Source organism: Heterodontus francisci, chromosome 3 (assembly GCF_036365525.1).
Source record: "Heterodontus francisci isolate sHetFra1 chromosome 3, sHetFra1.hap1, whole genome shotgun sequence".
Taxonomy (NCBI): domain Eukaryota; kingdom Metazoa; phylum Chordata; class Chondrichthyes; order Heterodontiformes; family Heterodontidae; genus Heterodontus; species Heterodontus francisci.
Window position 1 is genome coordinate 24,683,319 of NC_090373.1, and position 16,630 is coordinate 24,699,948.

Consider the following 16,630-nt stretch of genomic DNA (forward strand, 5'->3'; position numbering starts at 1 on the left):
ACAGTCTGGATCAGCCTCACAGTTGCCAGGGAGAGGGATAAAGTCAGTGGCTAGGGAACAGAATTCACAGCCGAGACCAACTACAATGGCTTCTATCTTCCTAATATTTAATTGGAAGAAATTTCTATGTAAGCTCTATGTAATTCTATGAAAATAACTTTCTTAAATCCTTTCAGCACTAATCAACACTCCCTGTGCCAACATAATATTGATTCTTATGAAACTGGTTTTCAAATAAAGCAAGATTTTAACAGTGTGTACCAGCGCTGTGGTAAATGTTTTGTCGCACTTCCAGATAATTCTCTCCCTGCATCAGGATCGATTACTTTGCAGCAAAGACTTAGTTTCTGAATGTGCTCATATCTAACAAAAACAAACTCTTGAGAAGCCATCTTATTTGTACCATTCCAAATAACCAGAAGTACATTTCACAACCTGACATCGACCATTCAGATTAACTTTACTTCACCTTTTACGATTTTTAATGATTGAGGAAGACGATAAAAATATCCCACAGTTTTTTGGGAAATGAGAACTTTCAAAGGAAGAAGGGTGAATTAGAAGTCACATGTTGCTACATTGTGCTTGCTGATCTACACTGTCCTCTGGTTCCTGAACGCCTCAATTTAAAAATTTTCATCCTTGTTTTCAAATCCCACCATGGCCTTGCCCCTCTTTATCACTGTCATCTCCTCCATACCTACAAACCTTCATGATCTCTGCTGTCCTCCATCTATGGCCTCTTCTCCTTTCCCAACTTCCTTCACCACATCATTGGCAGCTGTGCCATCAGCTCTAAGTTCTGGAATTCCCTTCCTACATCTCCACCTCTCTCCTCATTTGAGACACTCCTTAAAACCTACCTTTTTGACCAAGATTTCAGTCACTTGTCCCTAATATCGCCTTCTTGGGCTCGGTGTCAGATTAGTTGTCTGATTGCATTCCTTTAAAGTGCCTTGGGACATTTTGCGACATTGAAGTCGCTATATAAATGCAAATTGTTAGTTATCTGTGAGTCCTTTATTTGTGTTACTCATTCTATTTATTTTTCCAAGACATAGTAGCCACTTGCCCCTGAAAGTTATATAATGCTTCTGGCAGTAAGCAATGATAGCCAAAACCAAATCTCATTCACCTTCTGTACTCATATCCGGAGTTGGCATCCACACATACGCTAAACCAGCATCTCTGTACTGTTCCATCATGAATTCAGGTATCATTGGTTCCGCTTTGCGGTTACATCCGCACGAGTTGTGGACGACGTCCCATTCTGTCTGGAAGTTCATTACCGCAGTCACCCCCAGCTCGTGCTTGAGTTTGATGGTCACATGTTCTACCTGTCGAGGACAGCTACCAAGCCAAATCCTGGGCAGAATCCTAGAGGGGATCAGAACGTCAAATTCATTGTGAATGTATTCCAGTTAATACGTCACACTTTCGATAAGATAACCTGCACAAGAATCCCACCTTAAAATGAAACAAGAGGCACTTTACACCTATCTCTAACTGCAAAAAGTACAGCATATGCTTAGTATAAACTGGATGGTTGTCTGTAGGTAATACTTATTCTATATTGTATTTCAAGAAATACTTCCAATCTATTATTTTCCAAAACCTCCATTACACTGTAAATACATTGTGACAGAAATCCCACATGCCAAATGGAAAATATCAATTTTGTCACATGAAACTTTGCCACAGACGTTTTACTGGACATTGTTACAAATAACTTTTAAAAAGCAGAACAGAACAGCCAAAGATGGCCACGCACAATTTGCATACCAGAAGCCAAAGGCCGGCTGGGGACAGAGGTGATTACCCAGTCTAGCCAGAACAATAGGGGTGTGCTCTGATTCAGTTAACTAGAATGGTTTTGTCAACGTTGGTTGTCAAAAGCCATCAACACCCATTGACTTTGAAAGAGCAAAATCCCCCTACCAAGTATGTTTGCACAGTTTGAGAGAACGTTGAATTTCAAAAAGGCTGCGTTTGCTGACAATGCAACCACTAGGTGGCGCAGTACTTGCACATGCGCAAATGCAGCCTCAGGCAATGAAACGTCACTGTCTGCGATGTTTTTGGCAGCTGCCAGTAGTAAAGATGGCACTGCTCAATTTATCACAAACACAAATGAAAGCCAAATGGCCACAGTGGCTGTGAACGTCACCTCCATCCCACCCCCAACAGTACCCCGCTCCCTCCTGCCATTGCGCTGCTCTTCGCTGCTGCCTCCCACGCCCGTCTGCTCACCGCTTGCTCCTTGCCTCGCCACTTCTCCCCCCCGGGCCACTGACTGCTTCTCCCCCATTCGCATCACCGCTTCCTCCCCTCTGCTCTGCTCCCCACTCCCCCTCCCGCTTCTGCTCCCCGCTCCCTCTTGCTCGCAGTCTCCCTCCCCTCCCCTGTCTATCTTGTCACTCTCTCTCCCACTTCCCCCGTGCAGGGAAGAAAGGCGGTGATCGCAGGAGGGACCAGAAGCGAGAGGGAGTGGGGAGCAGTGGCAAGGCGGGGAGTAAGTGGCTAATAGGTTGGAGGGGTGAAGGGGGGAGCGAGCAGCCGAGGGGGGGGAAATGGTGAAGCGAAGAGCAAGCGGCGAGCAGATGTTGTAGTACACGATATTTTTGTGCGCATGCGCAAGTTAGTCCTGGCAAGCTGGGTGCTGAAGTAGGCTGCTCAGGCGCAGCACCATACTGACAGCTAGGGTCTGTTCTGCACATGTGTAAATCTAGGAATGCTCTGATGACGTTGGCGCAGGGCTGCGTTGTCAGGAGTCACTTTGCTTCAAAAAAACTTCCAGAAACTTCTGTTTTCAAACAGAGGTGGTCACATGACATACCTGCCTGTGTAACTCTGGGTTTGTGAATTGTGTCTCAGAAGAGAGACAGTAACTGATCTCCAAGGAAGGAACATCTCTCTCTCTCCTGTCTCCCTCTCCAGCAAATTCCCAGGAAAGCCTCGGTGACAGCTACTAAGCCTCAAGACTATAGATCCTTACAGGGAACAACCAGGGGACACGAATAAAGCCCCTCTCCTGCCTTCCAGAACCAGAGAAGCAAGCCCGAATTGTGCACTTGGCCCAGCAAGGACTTCAAGACTCTAACTTCAACCAAGGACACTAAAACCCAGTATTTGAATTCCATTTATTACAGACTTTACTTCAACCTCCTAACTTTTTTTCCCCTCTGTATCTATTTGTGTGTGTGTGCCTCTTGTTTGAATGTGAGCATGGATGTGTCGCGTATTTTAGTAATTTTAACCGGTTTAGAGTGATAAGGTTAATAAACTTACATCTTCCTTGTTTAAACTCAAAAAAACCTGTCTGATTGGTTCATTTACAATTATAATTAGAGGAACAGTGAGCAAGTGCTCACTGAGATGGTAAACTAAATCACTGTGTTAAAAGAATAAATCCTGTTGCAGTCAAACCAGAGAAGGGGCGAAAGGGGGGCCTGAGACCCCTTCCTCACCTGGTCGTAACAACATATTTGTAGAAAGGTGCAAATGTCTTTAAAGATAACACTTGGTCCGTGTGATCTCCTGGACTGGTTTCAATCACCTAATGGAGCCAGAGAGGAATTTTCCAGAATATTTTTTTCCTTTCATTGGTTTGGAATTTCTCACCTCTCCCAAGAGATTATATGGCTGTTGGGGGTGGGGGGTGTGGGGGGAAGAAGTGTTCAGTCTTGATGCTCTGGCCTTCATGGTATGGGGCAGGCTCTATAAACCAGTTGGCCTTTTCCTGTCTAAAAATTTCATTTGTGCGTATGATATTGGCTGATGGTAACAAAAACACAGCAACAGCAAACTTATTTCATACCTTCCCTCCTTTAAGATGCCCAAGTTGAAATTAAATTGATAAAGAGGAGGTATTAGAAAGGCTGGCTGTACTTTAAGTTGATAACTCACCAAGACCGGATGGGATGCACCTGAGGATACTGAGGGAAGTAAGGGTGGAAATTGCAGAAGCACTGGCCATAATCTTCCAATTCTCCTTCGATATGAGGGTGGTGTCAGAGGACCAGAAAATTGCAAATATTACATCCTTGTTCAAAAAAGGCTATAAGGATAAACCCAGCAACTACAGGGCTAACCAGGGTAGGGGGTCAGTTGGGGGGAAGCTTTTAGAAATGATAATCTGGGGCAAAATTAACAGTCAGTTGGCAACTGGATTAATTAAGGAAATCCAGCACAGATGTATTAAAGGCAAATTGTGTTTAACCAACTTGTCGAGTTTTTTGATGTGGTAACAGAGAGGGTTAATGAGGTTGATGTGGTGCACGTAGACTTCCAAAAGACATTTGATAAAGGGCCACGTAATAGACTAACCGGAAAGGTTGAAGCCCATGGAATAAAAGGGACAGTGGCAGCATGGATACGAAGTTGGCTGAGTGACAGGAAACAGTAGTCTGTTGTTTTTCAGACTGGAGGAAGGTTTCCCAGGGATCAGTATTTGGACCACTGCTTTTCTTGATCTATATTAATGATCTAGACTTGGGTCCACAGGGTAACATTTTAAAATTTGCAGATGACACAAAACTTGAAAGTATTGTGAACCATGAGAAGGATAATGATAGACTTCAAGAGGACGTTGGCAGGCTGGTGGTATAGTCGGACATGTGGCAGATAAAATTTATTGCAGGGAAGGGTGATGTATTTTGGTAGGAATGACAAGGAGAGGCAATACAAAATAAAGGGTGCAATTTTAAAGGTGGTGCAGGAACAGAGATCCCTGAGGGTATACATGCTCAAATCATTGAAAGTGGTAGGGCAGGTTGAGAAAGTGGTTAATGAGACATATGGGATCTTGGACTTTATAAATAGAGACATAGAGTACAAAAGCAAGGAAATTATAATGGACCTTTATAAAACACTGGTCTGGCCTCAACTGGAGTATTGTATCCAATTCTGGACACCACACTTTAGGAAGAATATGAAGGTTTTAAAGAGAATGTTACAACCAAAGTGGGAGTAATGCATCATTAATTCAGTCCCACTACTCCACAGGTCACAGCATATCAAGAACTTTTTCCACCTACCAAAGAATAGCCAAATTAAACACTTTATTTGTCCCCCAGAATAAAGCGCACCAAACCAGGTTTCTGTAAATGACAATAACATGAACTATTTATTAGAAAAGAAATAATAAGTCTTAACTACTAATGAGATTAATCTCTATATATGAAAAGTTCCTTCGCCCTCATGCACACACACACACATTCAAAAAAATGGTTAACTGGGGAAAAAGGATCTTTTGGTTTCAGCTGTTTCCTCGGAATAAAAAGGAAAAATAAAATGTTTGAGTTTATCATGTTCTGGTAGGATGTTTTTGGTACGGTGAGGTGTCCCAGAGTCAAATAGTCGGATGCTACTCAAAGTCACTCCAGGCAAGATTGATGAACAATCTGTGATGGGTAGGTGTTCATGGCAATTTGTCTGCAACAGGCGTCACACAGGTCTTTCAGCAAAGTTGCAGCAAGCGGTCTGCTTGGGTTTTGAAGCAGCAGTCTAGCAGTAGAAGCTTTCTTGAGATTTCAGGATCTCCCAAAACACAGGAGGCAGCAGAAACCACTTTGGATGCAGGGATTCTTCAAAGACTGGAGGCAATAGGAATCTGCTACCTCTGACATACAGGGGTTTCTTCTCTGAAAAGCAGTCTTCCTCTACAGAGAGAAGTAACTCTTTTTTGCCTGGCTCTTTTTTCTCTCTCCTGGCAGATCACAGCCACATTTCAAATGCAGGATTTCTTTTCAAGAGATGCAAGTTTTCTTTTACAGGGAGAGGTCTTTTTTCCAGTCTCCAGGCAGGTCACAGTCAGATTTCAACTGCCTGCTCCTTGTCCAACTCACTGGTCTTTTCACAATCCAAAAGTGAAACTACCTTCAACAATCAAGTCACATGACAATGATAAATCTTGACCTGTCATTCCCCTGCTGAGTTGCTTGGAAATAGGTGCCTTGCAGTTTGTGAATTTCACTCAGTTCAAACTCACCAAGTTTTAGCACTCAATGTCGTCAGTTTTTAAAAACACAGTATCCTAAGCTTTCAACACAAAAACAGAACCTTGTAACAAACGGATGCAGAAAAGATTCACGAGAATAGTTCCAGGGATGAGGAACTTCAGCTATGTGGATAGAGTGGAGAAGCTGGGGCTGTTGGTCTTAGTGAAGGTTGAGAGGAGGTTTGATAGAAGTGTTGAAAATCAAGAGGGGTCTAGACAGAGTAGATAGGGAGAAACTGCGGCGAGTGGTTAGGATCTGGAATGCACTGCCTGACAGTGTGGTGGAGGCAGATTCATTTGTGGCTTTCAGAAGGGAAATCCATAAGCAATTGAAGGGAAAAAGTTTGCAGGGGTATGAGGAAAGAATAGGGGCACGGGACTAGCTGAGTTGCATTTGCAGAGATCCAGCATGGGTATGACAGGCCAAATGGCCTCCTTCTATGCTGTAACCATACTATGATTCTAAGTTCTTGCATCATTCTTGTTTCATACATCACTCTGTAACTGGCCAATAGGAAGTGCATAGCAATGGTGGGGGTGAGCCCCTTATCATTTTCCTCCTTCATTCTACACTTCTGGTGACACCATGGCTGAGGATAGGAAGTCACAACTGAGGACTCAAACTGATTTCCTTCCACTTCAGGGTGATCTTGTATGCATTTGTTAAGTACATCAAAGCAACAAAGATTAAATCCCAATATGAGACTTTACTCTTGTAAATGATTCATTTCCACTGATTTCCGTGCACTGAGTTACTGAAGAACTAATATGCCAATCGATCGAAGTTCATTCTTTCTTATGAAGCCCCAGCATTCAGTGCACTCCCTTTTTAACTGGAATATATTTTACTTTTATTGTGTTTCTTCCCCCCCCACAATTTTGTCTTCCATTTAATCTGAATAAGATACCATTTTTAGCTAGTTATAATTTTTTTTTTCCCAGTCCGCTACCTTTGCCCACAACTTTACTTTCTCCTATTTTATCCTTATACTGAAGCTAATTATATTTTGGTCACTGTTTTTCAAATGTCCTCCTATCTTTTAGATTGCTCTACTTCATTATCCAAAACTACATCAAATAGTGCTTCCTTCTGTGTTGGAGTAGCAACATTTTGATTGAGAAAACTGTCATGTGCATGCTGCAAAAGGCCTATATATCACTAGGTAACCCGTTACCTGCAGTTGTAACTTACACCCCTCTAATGTGTCTGCAAATTTCATCCTCAACTTCTTTTCCAGTGTGTGATGATTCAGTATACTTCCAGTAATGCTAGCAAAGCCACAACACCATGCTCAGAATGGCTGCCCAAACAGCAGAGATGAACGGCACTTCCATAATGGTCAATGTGAGAGGTTTAGTTTCCAGATTCCACAGACACAAAAGGGGTAGAGCACAGAAAGTGCAGAAGCTCCTTGAGAGGGAGGGAGATCAGCAGGAGGTTTTGTTCACATTGGACTGCACATTACAAGAAAGAACTAGGATTCAGGTCCTGCAGTTAGGAATCAGGAACTCAAAGGTACTAACCTCAGATCACTACCAGTGCCACACACTAACCAGTAGAGGATTAGCCAGATTAGGGACGGTAAATAAATGCATGGCTAGAGAGAGATATGGTGTAGATGAATAGGGTTCATTTTCATGGGGCATTGGAAGCAGTGAGATGAAACGGCCTAAACCTGAATAGAATTACAAAACACAAAACAGACTGGAAAAAGTCAGGTGGTTCATCAAGTCTGCCGTGTCTACCAGCTAGCCGATACCTACCCCTTCAATACACCACCCCATCTCCTGAAAAACTTTTTCATGGGACATGGGATTAGGGGTAAGGTACTGACATGGATAGAGAACTAGTTGACAGACAGGAAACAAAGAGTAGGAATAAACGGATATTTTTCCGAGTGGCAGGCACTAATGGGGTACCGCAGGGATCAGTGCTAGGACCCCAGCTATTCACAATATATAATAATGATATAGATGAGGGAATTAAATGTAATATATCCAAGTTTGCAGATGACACAAAGTTGGGTGTGATTTGGACAGGTTGAGTGAGTGGGCAAATACATGGCAGATGCAGTATAATGTGGACAAATGTGAGGTTATCCACTTTGGTAGCAAAAACAGAAAGGCAGATTATTATCTGAATGGCGATAGATTGGGAAAGGGGGAGGTGCAGCGAGATCTGGGTGTCCTTGTGCACCAGTCGCTGAAAGTAAGCATGCAGGTGCAGCAGGCAGTTAAGAAGGCAAATGGTATGTTGGACTTCATAGCGAGAGGAATCTAGTACAGGAGCAATGATGTCCTGCAGCAATTATACAAGGCCTTGGTGAGACCACATCTGGGGTATTGTGTGCAGTTTTGGTCTCCTTATCTGAGGAAGGATGTTCTTGCTATGGAGGGAGTGCAGTGAAGGTTCACCAGACTGATTCCTGGGATGGCAGGACTGACGTATGAAGAGAGATTGAGTCGATTAGGCTTGTATTCTCTAGAGTTTAGAAGAATGAGAGGGGATCTCATAGAAACCTACAAAATTCTAACAGGATTGCACAGACTAGATGCAGGAAGGATGTTCCCGATGGCGGGGGAGTCCAGGACCAGGGGTCACAGTCTAAGGATAAGGGGTAAGCCATTTAGGACTGAGATGAGGAGAGATTTCTTCACCCAGAGAGTGGTGAACCTGTGGAATTCTCTACCACAGAAAGCAGTTGAGGCCAAATCATTAAATATATTCAAGAAAGAGTTAGATATAATTATTAGGGCTAATGGGATCAAGGGATACAGGGAGAAAGTGGAAACAGGTTACTGAGTTTGGATGACCAGCCATGATCGTATTGAATGGCGGAGCAGGCTCGAAGGGCCGAATGGTCTACTCCTGCTCCTATGTTTCTATGTTTCACGCAGAGAGTGGTTAAGGTCTGGAATGCACTGCCTGAAAGTGTGGTGGAGGTAGGTTCAATTGAAGCATTCAAAAGGGAATTAGACTGTTATATGAAAAGGAAGAATGTGCAGGGTTATGGGGAGAAGGCAGGGGAATGAAACTGAGTGAATTGCTTTTTCAGAGAGCCAGTGTAGACACAATGGGCTGAATGGCCTCCTTCTGGACTGTAACATTTCTGTGATCTCCTGGCACAACCAAAACAACAATAAAAAAAACCTAGAGAGGCCACAAAATGGCTCAAATAGGAGAAGGAAAGAATGTCACACAGTGTAGTTGGGAATGCTGTTCTGAGGTTGGGTGAGGGCATGTTGTTGAGTAGAGGGGAGTGCACTTAACTTGGGAAGAGCTTGACGAAATGGATGGAGTTTCATTTTCCAGCACTGAAATCGCTTACTATGTTGAGCACCAAAATGTAAGTTTAAAAAGTTAGAATTGTAGGTCATTATAACTATCCAAAGATAGACTGGGTTAGGGAAAATATTTATAGTGAGAAAGGGGAGGTTTTTGCAGCTTGTCAGGACTGTTTTTTTAATTGATATATTGCTACTCCAACAAGCCAATAAACACAACTTGATCTGGTTCTGATTATTGAAGGGAAGGAATTAAGTGACCTAAAAATAGTGGAACATTTGGGAAGTGAAGAGCATGATATAATTAGGTTCAGTGTAAGACCAGAACAGGGAAAAAGAAAAGCAAAGAACCAAGGTACTTGACTGGAGAAAAAAGCAAATTATAGTGAGAGACCAAGGAACTTTGCCCCGATTAAGTGGGCCAGCTACGGTAAATATTTAAACAGGAGACGGAAAAGGCACAAATGAAGTATATTTTAATCAGGGAAAAAGGAGGTATATAGAAGACTGGGGCTTCATAGGTTAACAGGAACAAATTTGAAAGTTAGAAAAGCATTTAGCATTTTACAGGGAAAATGTATAATAAAATACTGTAGCTGCAAGAGCAGGTCAGCGGCAGGGGATTCTGCAGCGATTAACTCACCTCCTGACTCCCCAATCTTGTCCACACAAGGCACAAGTCAGGAGTGTGATGGAATACTCTCCACTTGCCTGGATGGGTGCAGCTCCAACAACACTCAAGAAGCTCGACACCATCCAGAACAAAGCAGCCCATTTGATAGGCACCCCATCCACCACCTTCAACATTCACTCCCTCCACCGCCGGTATAGATGTGTACCATCTACAAGATGCACTGCAGCAATTCGCCAAAGCGCCTTCAACAGCACCTTCTGAACCTGTGACCTCTACAACCTAGGGTGCAGCAGACCCATGGGAACACCACCACCTGCAAGTTCCCCTCCAAGTCACACGCCATCCTGACTTGGAACTATATCGCTGTTCCTTCATTGTTGCTGGGACAAGCAGGGATGGGCAATAAATGCTGGCCTTGCCAGCAATGCTCACACCCATAAAAGAATAAAAGAAGTAAAGAATACAGGAACACTTCTCTCAAAGGTGAGAGAAGAACACTAACAGGGAAAATCAGCAAAAGCAAAAAGCAATAAAAATACTGTTCTATAGTCACATTAGCAGTTAGGGGGCAGACCATAAAGAAAGCAAGCTTGCAGTGAAGACTGAAGGAATGGAATAGATACTGAATTAAGACATCACCAACTGAGTTATGATAATCTGGAATGCATTACCTGAAAGGTTAGTGGAAACAGATTCCGTAGTAACAAAAGAGAATTGGATAAATACTTGAAGGGAAAAAAATTACAGGGCTATGGGGAAAGAGCAGTGATTAATTAGATAATTCTACCAAACAGCTGGCACAGACATGATGGGCCAAATGGCCTCCTGTGCTGTATCATTCTATGAATCTATATCACACTTTTCCCAGAGGAGGTGAATATTAGGATAAAAGAACCACCAGACGTAGGTGTAAAACAATGAGTGCTGGTTACTAGTCAAAAAAGATGGGACCAAAGAATAATTTAGAGGATGGATGTCCTTATAAGTTACTCTTCAAAATAATAGGCTTCAAAAGCATTTATTAACTATCACAGAAATTAAGCATACAGTGACATATTTATGACAATAATTACACATACACTTAACAGCACACTTAAGGTGACACCTTGCACGTTCACTGAAAAGTTGAAAATGCGCTACAGTTTTTAACGGTAAGAACTTTTCAAGGTTGATCAGACTTCATTGAATTCTGAGGTATCTGTCCTGACACCCATTCTTTTATACCTTTATCCCCAACTCTGCTACGAGAGGCCGCGTGTTTCATATCTTTACCTCGTTCAATTAGCTGTTCTCCCTTGCCAGGTTTAAACGACAATAACTCCCCAAACTTGTTCTACTTTCACCCTGACTAAATGTCAATCAAATCGTTTAACTGGAGACAGTAACAGAGAGACTAATGAACAAATGTTCCCTACAGGTGATGGTAATAACTGACCACATTCCTTTTGCAGATGCAATTTTGGAAGAGGGATCCTGGAAGGATGTTTAACTGCCATAAAAATGTTGCCTATCTCCTGTTTCCTTGCACAGCTGAGACCTACACAGGAACAAAGGCCCCTGTGCCTTAATCCCTTATCAGCTAAAGGTCTCTGACTGATATCACTTCTAATTCCTACTGACTAACTAGATATTGCTAAATACACATTTATTCAAAATAAAGCAAACCTTTATGACATTTTTCATCCTTCAAACAGAATCTCACTTAACAGGAAAAAGTTAATATGAAGAAATTATCAAAAGAGCCAATAAATCAAATCGGGAATTCAGGAGAAACATCTTTACCCAGAGAGTGGGGAGAATGTGGAACTCACTACTACATGGTGTGGTTCAGGAGGATAGCAGAAATACATTTAAGGCGAAACTGGATAAGTTTGGGGGTGGTGGTGAGAATGAAATAGAAGGTTGTGTTGTTGGAGTGAGATGAAGAGGGGTGGGAGGAGGCTCTTGTGGAGCATAAACATTGGCTAGACCTGTTGGGCTGTTTCTGTGCTGTAAATACTTTATCATTCTGTGTATCCATGGAAACCTAATCCCTAGCCTGTAAATAACCTTGTGTTAATCTGCAGCATCACTGGACAGAGCGACAAGATTAGGCATTCCTGGATGGTTACCTGGAGTAGTGCATAGCCTGGTGATCAGCAATGTGAAAGTAGAAATCAGTGGTGTGCTTCATCTCATTTGTACACCCACTGTCCTCGACATAATGCCCGATAGGGTAACAGTAAACACCATCCACCAAATTGTTGTCATCATATTCACAGCAGCGATCGTGTAATGGCCCATTTCCTAAAAAAGACAAAGAAAATCACTCTTAGTTGGGTTGAGCAGTGTTTTCAGAAATCAATCGTTGCCTAGGCAACAAAGTACTAGGGAGTGCTGCACTGTAGGAAGTGCCATTTTTCAGAAGAAATATTAAACTAGGGCCGTGTCTGCCCTCTAAGGTGAATGTAAAAGATCCCACAGCCACTAGTTCAAAGAGCAGATGAGTTCTCTCCGGTGTCTTAACCAATATTTATCCCTCAACCAACTTCACTAAAACCTGGTCATTATCACATTGGCTGCTGCATTTCTTACATAATACAATGACTACACTTCAAAAAAAGTACTTCATTGGCTATAAAGCACTTTGCAACATCCTGAAGTTGTAAAAGGTGCTACATCAATGCAAGATTCTTTCTTCAGGTCTCTCAGATCCCTCTTTCTTTGTGGTAATCATTACATACCTCACTTTTACATTGATGGGTCATTATGATCATCCTTCTGGTTAAGAAGGTTCATCACATAGCTCCTTTCCCAGCCCTTGTGACACTAGACCAAACATGCACTGTTAACATCAACACGCTTGCAATGCTGGCTGCAGAGCTTCCAAATGCAGTATTGAGGCCACAATTAAAAAGGCTGGGCACAATGGACCGAATGGCCTCCTCCTGTTCTGTAATTTCACCACAATGTTGAAACTACACTGGAACCACTAAGTATTAAATGCCCAAGAAATTTTTTTAATCGTTCAAATGTCTTTCATCACACCAAGGTCCTGAAGAGTGACTAACAGCCAATAGGGAATTTGATATATATTTGAAAAGGAAAGAGCAGGGAACTGACTAATTGGGTAGCTTTTTCAAAGAGCCGGCACATGCACGATGGGCTGAATGGCCTCCTTCTGTGCTGTGTGATTGTACGATAGTGGGACATTGCTGCCAGTTTGGGTTAGTAAAATCCATGAAGGCCAAATGCACCCATTACAAAGTTTTGACAGCACTAAATCCACATCATGTGACAGTATAAACAAAGGTATATAAACACCTGTATAAAACTGGTGCTGGAAATCTGGAACAAAAACAGAAAAAGTGCTGGAACACTCAGCAGGTCAGTCAACATCAGTGGAGAGAGCAGAGGAGTTCCTGTCTCAGGTGGGGGCCCTGCATCTTAACAGCTTAAGTGTTAACAGATACTCCCTGTCATAGTAATAGAATCATAGAGTTATACAGCAAAGAAACAGGCCCCTCGGCCCATCGTGTCTGTGCTGGCCATCAAGCATCTATCTATTCTAGTCCCATTTTCCAGCACTTGGCCCGTAGCCTTGTATGCTATGGTGTTTCAAGTGCTCATCTAAATACTTCTTAAACGTTGTGAGGGTTCCTGCCTCTACCACCTCATCAGGTAGTGTGTTCCAGATTCCAACCACCCTCTGGGTGAAATTTTTTTTCCTCAAATCCCCTCTAAACCTCCTGCCCCTTACCTTAAATCAATGCCCCCTGGTTATTGATCCCTCTGCTAAGGGAAAAAGTTTCTTCCTATCTATCCTATCTATGCCCCTTTTAATTTTATATACCTCAACCAGGTCCCCCCTCAGCCTTCCCTGCTCTAAGGAAAACAACCCTAGCCTATCCAGTCTCTCTTCATAGCTGAAATACTCCAGCCCAGGCAACATCCTGGTGAATCTCCTCTGCACCCTCTCCAGTGCAATCACATCCTTCCTATAGTGTGGTGACCAGAATTATACACAGTACTCCAGCTGTGGCCTAACTAGCGTTTTATACAGCTCCATCATAACCTCCCTGCTCTTATATTCTATGCCTCGGCTAATAATGGCAAGTATCCCATAAGCCTTCCTAACAAACTTATCTACCTGTGCTACCATCCATTTAGGGTCCTACCATCCATTGTATATTCCCTTGCCTTGTTAGTTCTCCCAAAATGCATCACCTCACACTTCGCAGGATTAAATTCCATTTGCCACTGCTCTGCCCATCTTACCAGCCCATCTATATCAACCTGTAATTTAAGGCTTTCCTCCTCACTATTTACAACACCATCAATTTTTGTGTCATCTGCGAACTTACTGATCATACCTCCTATATTCACGTCTAAATCATTAATGTACACTACAAACAGCAAGGGTCCCAGCACCAATCCCTGCAGTACACCACTGGTCACAGGGTTCCAAACGCAAAAACAACCCTCGACCATCACCCTCTGCCTCCTGTCACTAAGCCAATTTTGGATCCAGTTTGCCAAATTGCCCTGGTTCCCATGGGCTCTTGCCTTCTTGACCAATCTCCCATGCGGGATCTTATCAAAAGCCTTACTGGAGTCCATGTAGACTACATCAACTGCTTTACCCTCAACTACACATCTAGTCACCTCCTCAAAAAATTCAATCAAGTTTGTTAGACACGATCTCCCCCTGACAAAGCCATGCTGACTATCCGTGATTAATTCCTGCCTCTCCAAGTGGAGATTAATCCTGTCCTTCAGAATTTTTTCCAACAGTTTCCCTACCACTGATGTTAGACTCACTGGCTTGTAATTACCTGGTTTATCCCTGCTACCCTTCTTGAATAATGATACCACATTCACTGTCCTCCAGTCCTCTGGCACCGCTCCTGTGGCCACAGAGGTTTTGAAAATTCGCGTCCCTTGCTATCTCCTCCCTTGCCTCTCATAACAGTCTGGGATACATCTCACCTGGGCCGGGGATTTATCCACTTTTAAGCCTGCTAAAACCACTAATACCTCCTCCCTTTCAATGTTAATTTGTTCAAGTATATCACAATCCCTCTCCCTGATCTCTACACCTATATCGTCCTTCTCCATAGTGAACACAGACCTGACCTGCTAAATGTTTCCAGCATTCTCTTGTCTTCAGGTGACAGTGATACTTAAAAAGAACTGTTATGCTCACATCAAGTGCAGTGATTGAAACAGTTGCAGGGGGCTGAGGAAGTCCCAGAAATCCCACAAGGAGACAATAGGGCCAGTAATGATTAAATAGGCTGCAGGAAAACCAGTAGAATTTAAGAAGGCCAAGATAGCACCAGTGAGATCTAAAAAGGCCAAGATAGAGCCAGAAGAATTTAAAGGAGCTCAGATAAAAGCAGCAAAGGTTTAAGGCAAAGCACCAGAGATATGGTTAACCGAAACCTTCTTTAAAGATTTAAATAGGATCAAGGAGGCAGTGGCATGGTGGTAATGTCACTAGACTAGTAATCCAGAGCCAGGCTAATGCTCTGGGGACATGGGTTCGAATCCCACCACGGCAGATGGTGAAATTTGAGTTCAATTAAAAATTAAAAGCTAGTCTAATGGTGACCGTGAAACCATGGTCACTTGTTGTAAACACCCATCTAATGTCACTAATGTCCTTTAAGGAAGGAAATCTGCCATCCTTACCTGGTCAGGCCTACATGTGACTCCAGACCCACAGCAATGCCTCTTAAAATGCCCTCTGAAATGACTTAGTGAGCCACTCAGTTCAAGGGCATTTAGGGATGGGCAATAAATGTTGGCCTAGTCAGCGATACCCACATCCCACAAAAACGAATAAAAAAAAAGGAAAGTTCCCAAACAGGCAAGCCAAAAGTGATGGAGATGCCTCACCTAGTTGAAGTGCCACAAAAGCGTGCAGTGGAAGCTGGACCCGCGAGCAGTAGTGTCCCAGAGGGCATGGGTCAGATTAGGGAAAAACCTATCTCTGAAGTAAAAGGAAAAGGGAAGGTAAAATACCCTAAAGTAAACAACACTTGTGAAAGCCACCAGGAAACTAAAAGTGAAGTCAGTGTGGTTGTGCCCATGAAAAATCAAAGGGTCAGGCTCTAAGTCCTGAGATAACCAGACCCAGCCAAACAGATTCAGAACTCATGAAGGATAAAGTGCAGGAGAAGAACCCAGACACCACACAGGGGCTAAAAAATAATTGATCACCCTAGAGATAAGAACTATGTGCCAGAACCTGAACTATTAAACCAGCAGTTTAGGGGTTAAAGCCTCTACGGACAGTAGAATGTACAATGCAAGAACGGAAATTTGCATATCACAAGCCTTGGAACAGTAAAAGTGGGAAACAAATAAAAGAAAACACCAAATGTTTGAAACAGAAGCTTTCCTGGGGCAAAACTTCAACGCCCAAAAAGGAAAAATTAATTGCATTTGTGCCTCATCCAATGAAAGAATGATGTAAAACTTAAACTTGAACAAGAAATGGCTTTTGAAGACAATGCCAGCTGTAGCAGTTGTGAGATTGAGGTGTGGGTGTCATGTCTGCAGTGGTGTGATTCCTATACCTTCTTTCTTACTTTTTTTTCTATCTTTCAAAACCAAAAAAAGCAAACAACATAAAAATGAAATCCAAGGAATTTCATTTTTTCACTTTTGGGGGAGGAGTGACACTCAAAAAAAGTGCAGTCATTGAAACTACCGAGCTCAACCTGAAG

General features: G+C 42.8%; 1 protein-coding gene across 1 annotated transcript in view; it reads right to left on the reverse strand.

Annotated features, from left to right (window-relative positions):
* epm2a (EPM2A glucan phosphatase, laforin) overlaps positions 1-16,630 on the reverse strand; it is a 38,034-nt gene that overhangs the window by 5,094 nt on the left and 16,310 nt on the right. Inside the window, exons 2-3 of the mRNA XM_068020200.1 lie at positions 12,029-12,203; positions 1,136-1,377 (exon numbers count right to left, since the gene is read on the reverse strand). Coding sequence (XP_067876301.1) covers positions 1,136-1,377; positions 12,029-12,203 — 417 coding nt within the window. The remainder of the gene's footprint in view (positions 1-1,135; positions 1,378-12,028; positions 12,204-16,630) is intronic.